Source organism: Leuresthes tenuis, unplaced genomic scaffold, assembly GCF_036924035.1.
Source record: "Leuresthes tenuis unplaced genomic scaffold, fLeuTen1.0.hap1 SCAF_5, whole genome shotgun sequence".
NCBI classification, from domain to species: Eukaryota; Metazoa; Chordata; class Actinopteri; order Atheriniformes; family Atherinopsidae; genus Leuresthes; species Leuresthes tenuis.
In genome coordinates, this window is record NW_027325359.1 from 27,038,141 (window position 1) to 27,051,670 (window position 13,530).

Here is a 13,530-nt window from a genome sequence, read left to right on the forward strand (position 1 = left end):
TGTAATTGCTAACGAATAATCTAACTTAATAAGGTCAGAAAATATTTGCTGTGCGCACCTATATTTCACTTTCTTCCGAAAATGTGTCATTTTTTTCTACACCTATGTGCACAACTGTAAAGTTTGAGAGAAAGGTCCTCACAAGAGTGAGTGTAAATACAAAAGCATCAGAATTTAATTGTTTTGTTCTGGAACTCCAGGCCACATACCTGTGATAAAACTGAGGGTTCACTTATTATTTTCTCTGGAGCATTTGACTGAGTCTTGCAGCCTTCTATAATTAGCACTCGGATGACACTGCATAAGCTAAAAATGGAACTTCGGAAGAACTGGTAGGTTCACATTCATTTATTTTTTTTTGTGTTACAACAGTGTCAGTGTGAGTGAAGGTGGGTGCTGTGACATGACCTCAGTAGCTGTTTCTCTACAGTATGTAGCTGCATTTAGTCTTCCAAACCAAATAAAACTACAGCAGCAGGGCTATAAAAAGTTTCAAATATTTTTACCCAATATCCAATATCTCCACCCCTGGTCACATATACACAGACTCTGGTTGCGAATTCCGTCACCATGGGGGCCTTTTGTTTTGCTCAGAGGGAGGCAGAGCTGTCACGTGATCCGTTTTTATATTTCATCAGAGAGCAACTCCTCTGTGGGAATGAATAACATAAGAACTGCAAAAGGACAGTTCACTTTTCACAGCTTCCTGTTCACATCAAAAATGACGCCCCCTTATGTTACCTTCATATAGTTGTAGTTACATTTATAATCATCCCAGTTCTACTATAAATGAATTACTTGAACACAAGAATGTGGGCTTACAGAGTTGTGCGTGTGGTTGCGTTTACCCAACAACAGCATGTGGGCCCAGTTTGCTGAAAGTTGACTGTTCTGCTCAACAGTCATATTCTCTTTCATTATTGAACTGCAGACTTTTCAACATCTAAACAAGGTGCAAAAAACTGTGTTAATGAACATTTCTTTTAGATATTCAATGAGTAATAACATTCTCTTATGCAATATGTGTAATGGAAAATGTTACCTGACTGGTTTAGTTATCGACAAACAAAAGCTCTGGCTGATCTGGTTTGGTTGAATGAAACGGATATTATGCCTAATTCCTCACTGACCTACACAGCACTACAACGAGCACAACAGGACCTTGTAAAAGCTTCAAACAGAAGTCATGTTCAGTAAAGTTTTCTGACATTTAATGAGCAGCATCGGGACTGAATTCTGAATGAAGTGATGTTTCAGGTTCAGTGCTGAAATTTGAATGAATTCTTTTTCAGGACAACTTTTGCTTCATCATTTTACGCAAACAAACAGAACAAAATTTGCTCAAGCAGTGTCATGTACTTGTTTTGCACTGTTGTGCATCACTGAGTCAAAGACAAAATATGTCATGACAGCTCAATTGTATGAAACAGAAAATATTTATTGAAAAAGACTTGGAGCAGGAAGTTGTAAAAAGTGAACATCAGCAGAGAGGGAAACAGAAGTTCCACTGTAGAATAAAGTCTGATGTGAGAGAACAGTGAAGTAAAGGGCACTTCAACCTTCTTAACCATGACATTTATTCATTTTGCGACTTACAAGTATGGAACATATTACGGACAATGCAGGGTTTAGTATCATGCCCAAGGACAGTTCAGCTCATAAAGTGGGGGAGCTGCGGATCAAACCATTGACTTATCGACTGGTAGTTTATCTATCTAGCTCCTGAGCTATTGTCACCTCATTTGTATAAAATGTACAAAAACAAAGCAGGCTGAAACTCACATATTTAATGAAGTAAAAGGTATTTCAATTCAATGAAAAATTTCAAAAATTCCAAGAAAATTGTGCTAACAGCCCAGAGCACCTGCAGGTGCACAGTTAAGCGCTTTAGGAGGTCTCGAACATCTTCTTCCTGTCAGCCTTGTCCTCAATGTTCTTACGCCAGTCACCGACTGCCTCTGCAGGCTGCAGGACACAAACACAGTCCACAGTCAGAGAAACACAGTACATTCTGTAAAAGAGCTGCCAAGGCCTTCTTATCGAAACACTCACCTCCTCTTTGACTTCCTTCTTGACTTGCTTCAGGTTGGCTCTCAGGTCCATATTGACTGTGTGTTTGGAGCCCAGCAGAGCTTTAAGCATGGCATCAGCAGACATACGCACTTTCTTGAGAGCGGGCTTCTTCACGCCAGCCAAGTCCACAACTTTAATCTTCAGGTCATCGATCTAAGAGTGACCGAGCAGTTTAAAAGAGAAACTGAAAGCTGAGCAGCAGCTTTGTTTAAATCTAATTTCTGCCGAATTCAAATCTATAACAATTCAAAGTTGACTCATGAGTGTATATTAAAGGTGAAAGTCACCTCCATGTCGAACCAGTGTTATACTGTAGCAAACTGAGCATTGACTATTTAGAAAAGACTACAAAAACACAATCTAGTTTCACCAATAATTTGTTTTGGTTACTTTATATTCCTTCCTCACATAAAGTTACATTAAGAATTAATGAGTCTAATAAGCTGCAGATATATGTGCTTATTCTTGATATTCCACATTTCAATTACTTCTATTGCTTAAAAACTTTTGAGGTGTTTTTGCCATTTCTTTAACACAGCACCAGCTCTCGTTGGCACACAGTTTCTTTAGCAGATGAGTCCATAATGTTTAGATCAGGGATTTGTAGGGGCTAGACCATCTTTTAATGTCAATAACTCTGTATAGGTCTGGCTATGTGCATGACTTCATTTTCAAGTTGCAGAATTAATTTTGGAGTCATGCTTGCTGGATGTGTAGTTACATGCAAGACTATGTGTTTCACATATAAGTAACTTTAAATTAAAATGAACTTTAAAAGTAAGAGTTTGTGGCATTCTGTTTTACATATTTATAAATTTTTCTAACAGTTTTAGGAACACAGCAGCTTTGTTCATATCATTACAAAAAAACTTCCAGATAGAGCCAGATAACATTTTATGTTAAGGCTGAAGTTAACATTTTGTGCCTGTTTTCATCTCCATTAAATCTGTAAAGACATGCCAAATGCTAAAGTCACAACAGCAAGAAATCGACTCCACATGCATGCTCATGTCAAGGTGTTTTCTGTACCACTCAGTGGTTTGAAACACATGTCCTCACCTGGCCAACCAGGTAGATCAAAGTTAAGGTGAAAAAAAAAACACACAACCATGTTTGTTCATGCATTAAATGTTATGACTGCAAATGACTGTTATCATTAGCTGTATTGAACTTATTCTAAATTCAGAATAAGTTATAAATGTTAGATTGAAGAGCACTTTGGTAAGTTTTCTCAGCATACTTCTGTCCAAACATACCAGGTGGTGACCATATTAATACAGTGAAGAGGTGTAGAAAGGCTATCAGCCTGTTCTGCACAGCAGCAGGAGGTGTACCTCTTTATTAGCCTTTCCCACTTTGGCATCCAGGTCATACCTCTCTTCATCCACTTTGTCAATGAGGGCAGCCAACTTTTTGCAAGTTTCCTAGTTAAACAGACAGGTGCAATGGTTATTTACTGAAAACAATCCCTGATGGATGCTTCAAGAAGCAGACAGTGATATGGTTTTGAAATACAAATACAAAGCGATTACACAGTATGAGGGCTGAGTGAACAATCTTGTACCGTGGTTGTTATAAGACTGATTATGCATGTACTTATTGAAGCTACACACAGCACACCATGAATTACTTTGTAAAGCACTAACCACAGAGATAAGAGGGCTGCATACCTACTCCAAGTTAACGGAGTAAGGCTCAATAAATTGATTTTATGCAGAGCCGAGGTGATAGAGTCAAGTATTACAGCCAACACCCACATCACTTTTCATTCAGTAGATCTACTTTCACAAAAGAAAGCTGGGGAAAATGGACAAAAATTAAACACTGCTGATGTCACATTGTGCCGATATTTCCTGTGAATCCTCTGTATAACATACTGTATAACAACTTATCTCGCAGCAGAAGAGTTATCGAAACATATGATATCTGCTGTGTGATATCACATCTCAGCAGTTTAGTTCAGTTCGGTTAAGAGGAACTCAGCTTTGCCACACAGGGCCAAGCTGATAAGCTGATTTGAGATGTGTCCATGAGCATCTTCAGCTCAGAGCAGAGAACACTACTCTTTTTCTTTTTGCTTTTGAAACCTTACAGGATTTATTTGGTGACTATTCACATTTGTCTGAGAGGTTAAAATCAAACTCATAATGTAGAATTATTTCTGCTTTACCCAGATTTTAAGTTTCAATGTGTAAAAAGTGACCAAGCTTTTTATAGAAAATAAACCTTTCTTTGTGTTAGGTCATCAATTTTTGAATCTTTAGTATCCTCACCATGAGGGCAGCCTGGTCTCCACTCAGGTTAGGAGCAGGACAACTTTCAGCCATGTAAGCCTCTTTTGCAGCTACAAGGTCCTTTTTCTCCTGTTCAAGCCAGGTTGCTGCAATCGACAGGATCAAACTCTGTGGGACATTTGAAAAGTTAAGTTATTAGAGAATAGAACTAGTCTTTTTTTTTACCAGAATTTTGGTTAATGCAAGGCAAAAACTTATTTCTGCAGGCATTGAAATTATTGTGCATTAAAAAACTTTTAATATTAGATATCTAATGATTGAACCTATTACATACACTGTTCCAATTGCATTAAACTTGGACTATGGACATTTCAATTGGTAATATATCTAAAACTGTAGAACAAGGTGACTGTGGCAAACCACTATTTAGAAGAAGATGCTGCCAAAAGTGTGAGAAGAGTCAAATCAGTTTGCTGTTCTGATTACTATTTAGAAACCCCGTAGTTTTAATAGTTCACACTGTATTAGTTTCCAGGACCCATAAACACTACAACTCAAACTGTCCAGTGCTTAATTAACACAATCAACTTTATACAGATTATCTGCACTTTCTTTGCAAAAACATTAAACCACCAGGTGGCACCAGAGTGCTTAAAAATGTTTTTTCATCTGCACAAGTGAGTGTGCATGGTTGTTTGTCTTGTTTGCCTCTTTGTGGTCTGATATGGACTGGCAACCAACCCAGGATGTATCGCCTCTTGTCCAATGGCAGCTGGGATAGCCCTGCGACCCTGGGTTGAATTAAGCGGGTATAAAAAATGGATGGATGTTTGAGTTTTATTAGTTGATTAACCGATCAGTTCAAAGCACTAAATTAAAGACTATCCAAACTGTCCTAAAATCTCGACAACCTTACGGGTCATTTGTTTATATTCTTGCATATGAGCATCCTCTAAACCAGTGCCCCTACAGGTGGCAGGGATAATTGCATCTCTTACTACTAAAAGACAACATAACTGCTTATTTCTCCCTTAAATAGAACTTGGGTACTAACTTTTTCTTTTAGATTGGAGAAAAGGAAATTCACAAATGTTTTCTCTTACAAGCCACAAAGTACTACAGAGGAGGAGGAGGGGTGAGGACTGTCACATCATGCACAGTTCAATCTCAATCACAAGCTCAATCAGGGAACAAAAAATCGGGACCAAGAAATGACAAATAGTTTTTCACTTCTGGGTTACAATCATGCCATAACATGACAACACTTTAATTAAACACTGTCATGACTTCCTGATTTATTTCAGAAATTAACATTTCATGTTTATGGTTTTTAAGTCTAACCAAACTTCCTGGTTAGAAAATCAATATAGTCAGGGCTCAATTAAATTATTTTTACAGCTAAATATAATGCAGGACATTTTGCTGGTTGCCTGGGTGACATATCAACAAAAGAACATTTACAGCGACTCTTTTGTCAATTACGGATCGTGATTAGGCAAAAAAATTACTTGGTCACAGTTAGTAATGAAAGTTGGGGTTACAAATTTATTTAATTCATATTTCGGGCTAAAAAGTGTTAATGCCATTAAAATGTTGATGCACATCATTTTGACACTCGATATATTGTTTCTCACAAGATGACCACATGCCACATACTTCTTAAATTAAACTTTTAACTACGGTACATAATTCAATGGATGAACAGACAACCCATTAGGAGGTTTTTTGGGAGGAAGACAGTCTCCCAAAATGCACAGAGACACGAGGGATTGGTGTAGAAGCAAAAATAGACTTCAGTAGTTTAACCAAAACAAATCAAATCAAAACATCTGAACGCCAAACTCAGAAGGATACACTAACAAAAAAGCAAAGCAACATGACAAGTGGCTTGTGGGAAACTGAAGGTTAAAATACATCTGAGGCTGAACAGCTTAGTGGTTACAAGCTATTCCTGCTGCCATCAAGCTAGAGGCAGCATATCATTAAGGCACCACAAAGACAAACAATTACAAACACACACTCACTCCTACGGTCACTTTAGAATCCCCAGTTAAACTAATATCCCTGTTTTTACACTGTTAGAGGAAGCTGGAGTACCCAGACAGAACTCCCACATGCACATGGTGAACATGCAAATTACATTTCCAGAGAGAACCTACCTAAGCAGAAAACCAGGAGCATTGTTACTGTGAGGTGACAGTGTTAATCGCCACATGTTTGTGCAGCCCAAGATCAATCAATATTTACTGATTTATGGAAAGATATCTCAGTCTTTATCAGAAACTGTTTTTCTGATGACACATTACGTAATGCATCATTCTTTCCTTCTAAGTTCTATTCTTTTGTTTGCTTTCTATCAGTGCCAGTTTGTTTAGGACATTCAACACATTTTCCTAAAATGACTTGGTGCTAGTGTTTGGAAAAGACTTTGTAGGTTTCCAGAAAATGTAATGGAAAAAAGTCCTATTGGCACTAAATGTGTGTGCGCAGTGATGTTTTTTCTAGACAGGTATTGGAAGGTACCATGTACCTGCCACTTATCTCATTTCCCAATTTGCACATTTTGAATTTCTCAACCCGACTCTTCTGTCACTATGTCCATTCCACCATAGATGTGAGCAGAGATGGAGACCACAGAAAGGCATTTAACAAAATGAGATGTCTTTGTTGACATCAACTAAATATAACGTGTAATACCGCTGTATATCCTAACCATTGTTTATCTGTAACTTTACACTGTTGGATTATTTCTGACACATAAGCATTACATCTGTTTGCAACAAAGTAGAAATGTACATTTTATTCAATTTAAAGCGTGGGATTAACATCCCACACCACCTTCAAACATCGCAGGTGCCGAAAGCATTTTCCACAAAGAATACATCCTCACTCCGGCAGGCCTCTTCTCTCATCAGTCCTCCCTACTCTAGATGGATTTTAGGATCTGACATCCTTTGAAATAAAAAATTCTTCAAAATATGCTGTGGTGAATTATTTGTGGGTCACAAACAAGAGGACAGAAGAGTGAGAAGATGAGGACGTTAAAATTAGAGAAATGAGATGAGCTTCTGGGATCCTGTGTTGGTAACACAGCTGTCATTCACACTCTGCAGGATCAAACTGTGACAGCTGCATATATCCACAGCATCACACACTGAACCACAAAAGCAACTGAAGACCAAGCAGTAACAATATCCTGCCACAGCTTGAACCAACCCAGCCATACAGAACAGCTGCAGCTCTCCTCACTGCCAGTGACTACACATATACATATATAGAGACCAGCCTCTGAGGAGGATAAATAAGCATTTAGTCACTTCATCTCTCCTTCCTGTTTCCTTCAATTCGCAGGGTATTATATCTCTACAAGACAAACACACCAACTCTTCATATGGATCAGGTGATGCAAAAGTGATTGTGTGAGAACAGAAATCCAAAAAAGAACAATCAAAACTTGCTGAAAAGTCGACACATGCTGCTTCTGCATTAATCATGCAAAGACTCACATGCTGAGTAGTCCAGAAACTCCTCAAAACATCATCGTATCTCATTAAAATAAAATTATTTGGGATTTTATGGTAAAAAACGGACAGTTTTTTAAACAGACACATCCAGTCACATCTATATTACAAAAATGTATTGTTGTTATGCTTGTCCAGTCAAGAAACACAAGTCACGGCTGATGGGGACAACTGATGAGATGGAGCTCCTTCAACAGGAAACCTGACTTTTTCATATGTTAACTATCAGCAGCCTTTTCCAGAAGGTATTGAACTAGAATGAACAACCATAAAGCTGCTGGTTCAGGTCACTGGTTCAGTGAGTGCAGTACCTTCAGATGATGCCTGCGGCTCGAAGTCATCTTTTTCCTGAGAGCACAAACAACATTGTTAGTATCTTTATAGTAAATTAATCCTTTGTTCAGATACAGTACAGTGTAGAGGTACTTCTCTTTCCCTGATGATTTCAATTTCGGAAAACTTTTTGCACTCTTCAGTTTCTGTTATCATTTACTTTTTTGTTCTTTTTTTCTTGTATTCTTACACTTTTCTCCAATTTCCATCTGATTAATCTAGATCTTGTTCTTTGCTTCTTTATTTCCTGCTTGGCTCTTTTTCTATTATGTCTTTTGGTTCTTTACTGTCTTCTTGCCTTTTTCTCTCTTCTTCTCAGTATTCCAACTGATCTGAAACTCTTTAGATCTGTCTTTAACTTCAAACTGACTATTTTTATTCGAGTATTTTTCTGTTTTTCTGAAACATAATATTGGATCAAATATTTCATGTTGCATAATTGATTTGTTCTCAGTTCCTACAACTAAGCACATTCACATTTCAGTCTACCACTGAAATCAATGAGGCTTGTATGAGACGCAACACTTACTCAGACATGTTGGCGGTTTCTTTTTTTCACAACCTGTTTGAAGAAACAAAAAACAGAGGAAAAATCATCATCACCTTATCTTATGAGAGACCCTCACTGTGTACCAATGTGACCTTTCCAAACATTTGATGAACAGCTGAGAGACTGAGCTAAGTTTGGAGATCGGGTCAAATGTCACTGTGACGCCTGGAATAAGCTCCTTTACAGGTGTCCAGAACTAAATATCCAGCTGGAGTTAACACTTCAATTCCTTTCACAGAGAAGAATCTCTCCAACAGAATGTGCTGCAGCAGCAAGCTGTCTGCCAGCACCAGTAACTGCACACACATACTCCGAACAAAAACCTGTCCCAACAAGGCAGCCACTCCCAGAATAAGTGGGGCTGTAAGTTTTACTGATAGTCAGAACCAATCAGAATTACTTAAAACTGAGACTGTATGACTGACAGTTTTTCTTATCAAGCCTTGAGAAGGGTCCAGGCAAATTCCAAAGATCAAATTTCAAAGTGATCTTAGGAAGTAATCTTATCTTGTAAAATGATTGTATTACATACTTATTGTATTACAATATACATGTATAGAATTTATGATGGCATATTATTTTTGTCATGACTTCACTATAAAGAGCACCGGCCACCATAACAACAGCTTTTTCTGTTGATGAATCCATGCTAAATCTATGAAAAAGATGTCTTGAATCAGCAATCTGATAGATTCTGTTTTATGTCACTCACAAATCTGTCAGTATCTCAAACTGCAGGCAGCTTCTGTTCTAAAGTCATGTTAAAAATAAAACTTAAAGTCTTAAATTTGACACCAAGAAAGACCTGAAAACTATGAAACCAATCAAACCAAGGAGATCTCAATTAAAAAACATTTCTAAACTTATCATGTCATGAAATCAATAATCTTTAGTTTGCAGGAAAAGCTCAAATTTTCAAAACATCCAAAGGCTTTAAAAATGTACGAACAGAAATCTTCAAAGAAATTCAAAAGCAGATGCGAGCATCATCCAACCTCAGTCCATTCAAGTCACTGTATAGCGCTGTTCAGACACATAGATCTCATCCAGCAGTAAGTGCCCCTCTCCCGTCACACAAGATCACATTTCCCTTCATTTTTTTATGAACCTCAGAGCTCAAGACTTTCATCACCTTAGCACTTTACCAAAATGTTTCCATAAGAAGCGTCTGACTCAACACAAAAGCAGTTTTGTATCCATCTACCAATTATGTAGAAACATTGCTAGAGGAGAAGAAAGAAAGGGAAACTGGTCTCACCTAAGATGCGATCACAAGCCGAGAAGGAGGGCAACAGTGGCAGTGAGAAGAAACCATCAACAGGGTATATATATATATATATATGAGGTTTCCAATATGGACATGAATCTGCTGTTTATGGAAATGAAGAATCCTCAGTCCAATTGGCCATCAAGCTCCTGAAATATCACCATCCCCCCAAACTTGACCCTGATCAGGCTTCATCAAGGAGGAGCACAATTTCATTTTAGGACACAGCTGAGAGCCACTGGGACACTATAAAAGGGAGGAAAAGGATGATGATGATTCACATCCACAATAAAACCATCAGAGTTCAAATGTTTAAGCAGATGAATGTTGGGGAAAAGACCCGTAACCCAGAATAACAGAACTGATTGTATTTTTCAAAGATTCCAAGTATCTGAAGAAAAAACTCAAAAATTCTTCATATTCACAAAAACTTTCAATGACTTTTTCAAAAGTCTACAAATTGGATGTCATCTTCATCTTTGCATGTCTCTTGTTAATAATTTGCATCAATAACTTGAAAATGTATGTCATTCAAAAAATGGCTTCTTCATTTGTTTGTTGGAATCATTATGCGTTAGTTCTCCACAAACAAACACAAACATCTCATCATTAATTAGAGGCACATTTGTCCAGAAGGACACGTCCTTTAAAGTTGGTGTACATGCCTCTCCACTGCCACCTCACACCTCTGAACGCTGGAAAAGAAAAGAGATTAGCTCGCATACCAATGAAGAGTCATGTTTTCATGATAACGTCAATAAAATTGTAATGTGCACAGACCTAGTAACTCTCAGAAAAATGCAATTTGATCCTCAGTGGACCAAAATAAAGTTTTAACATCTGCTGTTATGCTTTAGGGCTTACCTTGGTGAATTAAATTTGCAGTTTTAGGGGTTATTTAGGGGTAGCAGTTTATGCTACATGATTAAGGTAAATGAGGGGTTCTTATAATTGGATTGGCTTCCAATGAGGAGCAATATCCAACAGATATTTTTAGAGAAAGATGTCTATCACTGTGTATAACTGTTTTCTTCTCTTGATCATCACAAGGAACAAAGATCCCTAAAGACACAAGATACAATGAATTAAAGAAACAACTCATTTTCACCCAGTTTTGGAAGATGGACCAGAGGACCAAACGTTTATTACTCATCGGATCAATGCAACATGCCAGGAATAAACAGCTGATGACTTCTCTGACATACATTACTCACTATATTGTATAAAAAAATCTGGAAATGTAACAAAAAGCCTAACTTGTTTGTAAAAATCCAAGGAGCAATAAACCTGCAGTGTCTAGACACTAAACACTGTCAAATGCAGACATTTACCCTTATAACTGTAGCTCACTTTTAACTATTGCTCCATATAAACAGTTAAACAAGCCTGCATTTCTTCCATCTATAAATATAACCTACTCACTTGCTTGCCTGGTTAGCGTTTCATCTTGAATTGCTGATTGGAGATGTGGATCTGTCCACAGAGAGTCTTCCAGATCTTTCTCTGGCTGCAGAGACCCCTCTCATATTAACATTTGTGCTATAAAAATAAGGGGGCATCATTTCAGGGTGGCAGGAAGGCAGATTTTTCCATGAAGAAAAAGTTTCCTGACATTTGAGATTTCACTATTTGTGAATTAATTCACCTGAACATTTTTGCAGTAGGAGGAAGTAGGAGGAAATTTTAGCTTGTTTACAAGATGAAAGTTTTAGGTTTTATTTTTTCTTTGTTTTACACTGGGAGGAGACCCCGGGGAAGACCCAGGACACGTTGGAAAGACTATGTCTCTCGGCTGGCCTGGGAACGCCTCGGGGTCCCCCGGAAGAGCTGGAGGAAGTGGCCGGGGACAGGAACGTCTGGGTTTCTCTGCTCAAGCTGCTGCCCCTGCTACCCGACCCCCGGAGAAGCAGCAAATAATGGATGGATGGATAGATGTTTTACACTTTGCACAGTTTTCACTTTTTATTTTTCTTCTGATCATCAAAAATCAACTAATAAGACAAGTTATCTGGTCCGTTGTTGAAAAAATTATTCACATGAGCTTCTTTTTTATCTTTTTGTGTGTGCTGCTGCATTTTGTCAGTTTTCCACCTCTAGTTTCATTTGATTAAGTGAATGCAAAAATGTATTGAGTATAAGGAACTAATTTGTTCATCGTTAGAAATGCTGCGATTTTTGGCTTTGGGTATATGGAATATAAAAGATTAATCAATGAAACAATGATGACAAGTGGGAAAAATTGTTTGTGTTAGTATTTAAAAAAAGTGGGACACTGAGCACTTTGTATACAAGCTATAGTTACAGTTAAGAATATGTAGTCTCTGGTTACTGTGAGAGCGGCACTATATCAAGTGTTAAATGACATGCTAGACACTATTGCAGCCAGAGATTTCGGACCCAGTGTCAAATGGCCTTCGATGATGGTAAACTTTTGTGTCAACTTCACATCAGATTATTGTCTATTAATTTCTGCAGTATATAACTAAACACAACCTGTCTCCCTCTGTGTATATGCCAAGTTAGCTGGCATATAGTGTGGCAATTTATGGCTACTTATCAGATTTACTAGGAGCCCCAGGCATTACCATCTGTCACAGTGCATAGCTTCTTCATAGCATGATCTGCAACATCCTCAGAAATGCATCGACACATTACAGTAAAACAGGCAGGCGAACTGGCAGCATACTGCTTAGCAGTGATAGTCTGATATCTTACTGAAATTCAAATAGAGTTGGCTATGAGTATATATCCAACAAACACAATAACCTTTTTTTTGCATGCAGTTTGAGTAACATCCAGTTATTTCTGTTATTAGTTGTCATAGTTGAAAGTACATTAAGAAACCATATTCCTGGTTCAAAACAAGAAAGATGGCAGCAAACAGAAACAAGCAGGTCCAGTAGGCTACTGTCGATCAGATTTCATCACACCCACACACCTATTTTTATATACACTGTAAGTTAAGACAACATACAAGTTCATTTGCAAGTTGTGTTCTTCTCAATTCACAGCAGATACTGAAAAATTCTGATTGTTTGCTGCTGATAGTTGATATGACAGCAGCCCAGTCAGGAACTATGAGTCACAATACATGAGAGGGTGGATGAATAAACAGACAGAGCTTAAAGTGCCTTGAAATGTTGAAATGAAATGCCATTTTTAGTCATTTAAAAACGCCTATTGTAGTATTGCATGAAGCAAACAAACCAGCTAAAGTTGTTTTACTGTAATTTGATGCAATAGAAGGATCAAAACAATATTCATGACCAATGTCTATTGTTTAAAAAAAAATGAATTATACTAAAACTATAGAAAATATTAACAAAAAATAAACAAACAAAAACTAAAGAGCAAACAAGCCAAACCTACATGTTCCCTACATTCAAAGAGACAGTGGAAGTCAGGCCTTCATCAGTGATAACCAGTGAAAAAAGACAAGCTGAGCTATAAGTATTTGGCAGGTCAGACTATAGGATAGATGGCTGAAGGGAAATGTGGTGACAGCTCAGAGTGAAAAGCAGACAGTGGACGATGAGTTTGAGTAATGCTGGG

General features: G+C 37.7%; 1 protein-coding gene across 1 annotated transcript; it reads right to left on the reverse strand.

Annotated features, from left to right (window-relative positions):
- Nucleotides 1-1,538: 1,538 nt before the first annotated feature.
- On the reverse strand, nucleotides 1,539-10,020 carry LOC140307583 (troponin I, fast skeletal muscle-like). The gene is made up of 7 exons (XM_072386533.1): nucleotides 9,970-10,020; nucleotides 8,691-8,723; nucleotides 8,140-8,176; nucleotides 4,347-4,475; nucleotides 3,408-3,497; nucleotides 2,053-2,226; nucleotides 1,539-1,965 (listed from the first exon to the last, which is right to left on the reverse strand). The coding sequence occupies exons 2-7, from the start codon at nucleotides 8,696-8,698 to the stop codon at nucleotides 1,888-1,890; spliced, it is 516 nt and encodes a 171-aa protein (XP_072242634.1). The 5' UTR covers nucleotides 8,699-8,723; nucleotides 9,970-10,020; the 3' UTR covers nucleotides 1,539-1,887.
- Between the last annotated feature and the right edge of the window lie 3,510 nt (nucleotides 10,021-13,530).

Coding starts and splice junctions, on each gene's coding strand:
- LOC140307583 (XM_072386533.1), bottom strand. Junction 3,498..4,346: donor GAGACCAGGCTGCCCTCATG/GTGAGGATACTA, acceptor CTGTTTAACTAG/GAAACTTGCAAAAAGTTGGC. Junction 2,227..3,407: donor TGGGAAAGGCTAATAAAGAG/GTACACCTCCTG, acceptor GGTCACTCTTAG/ATCGATGACCTGAAGATTAA.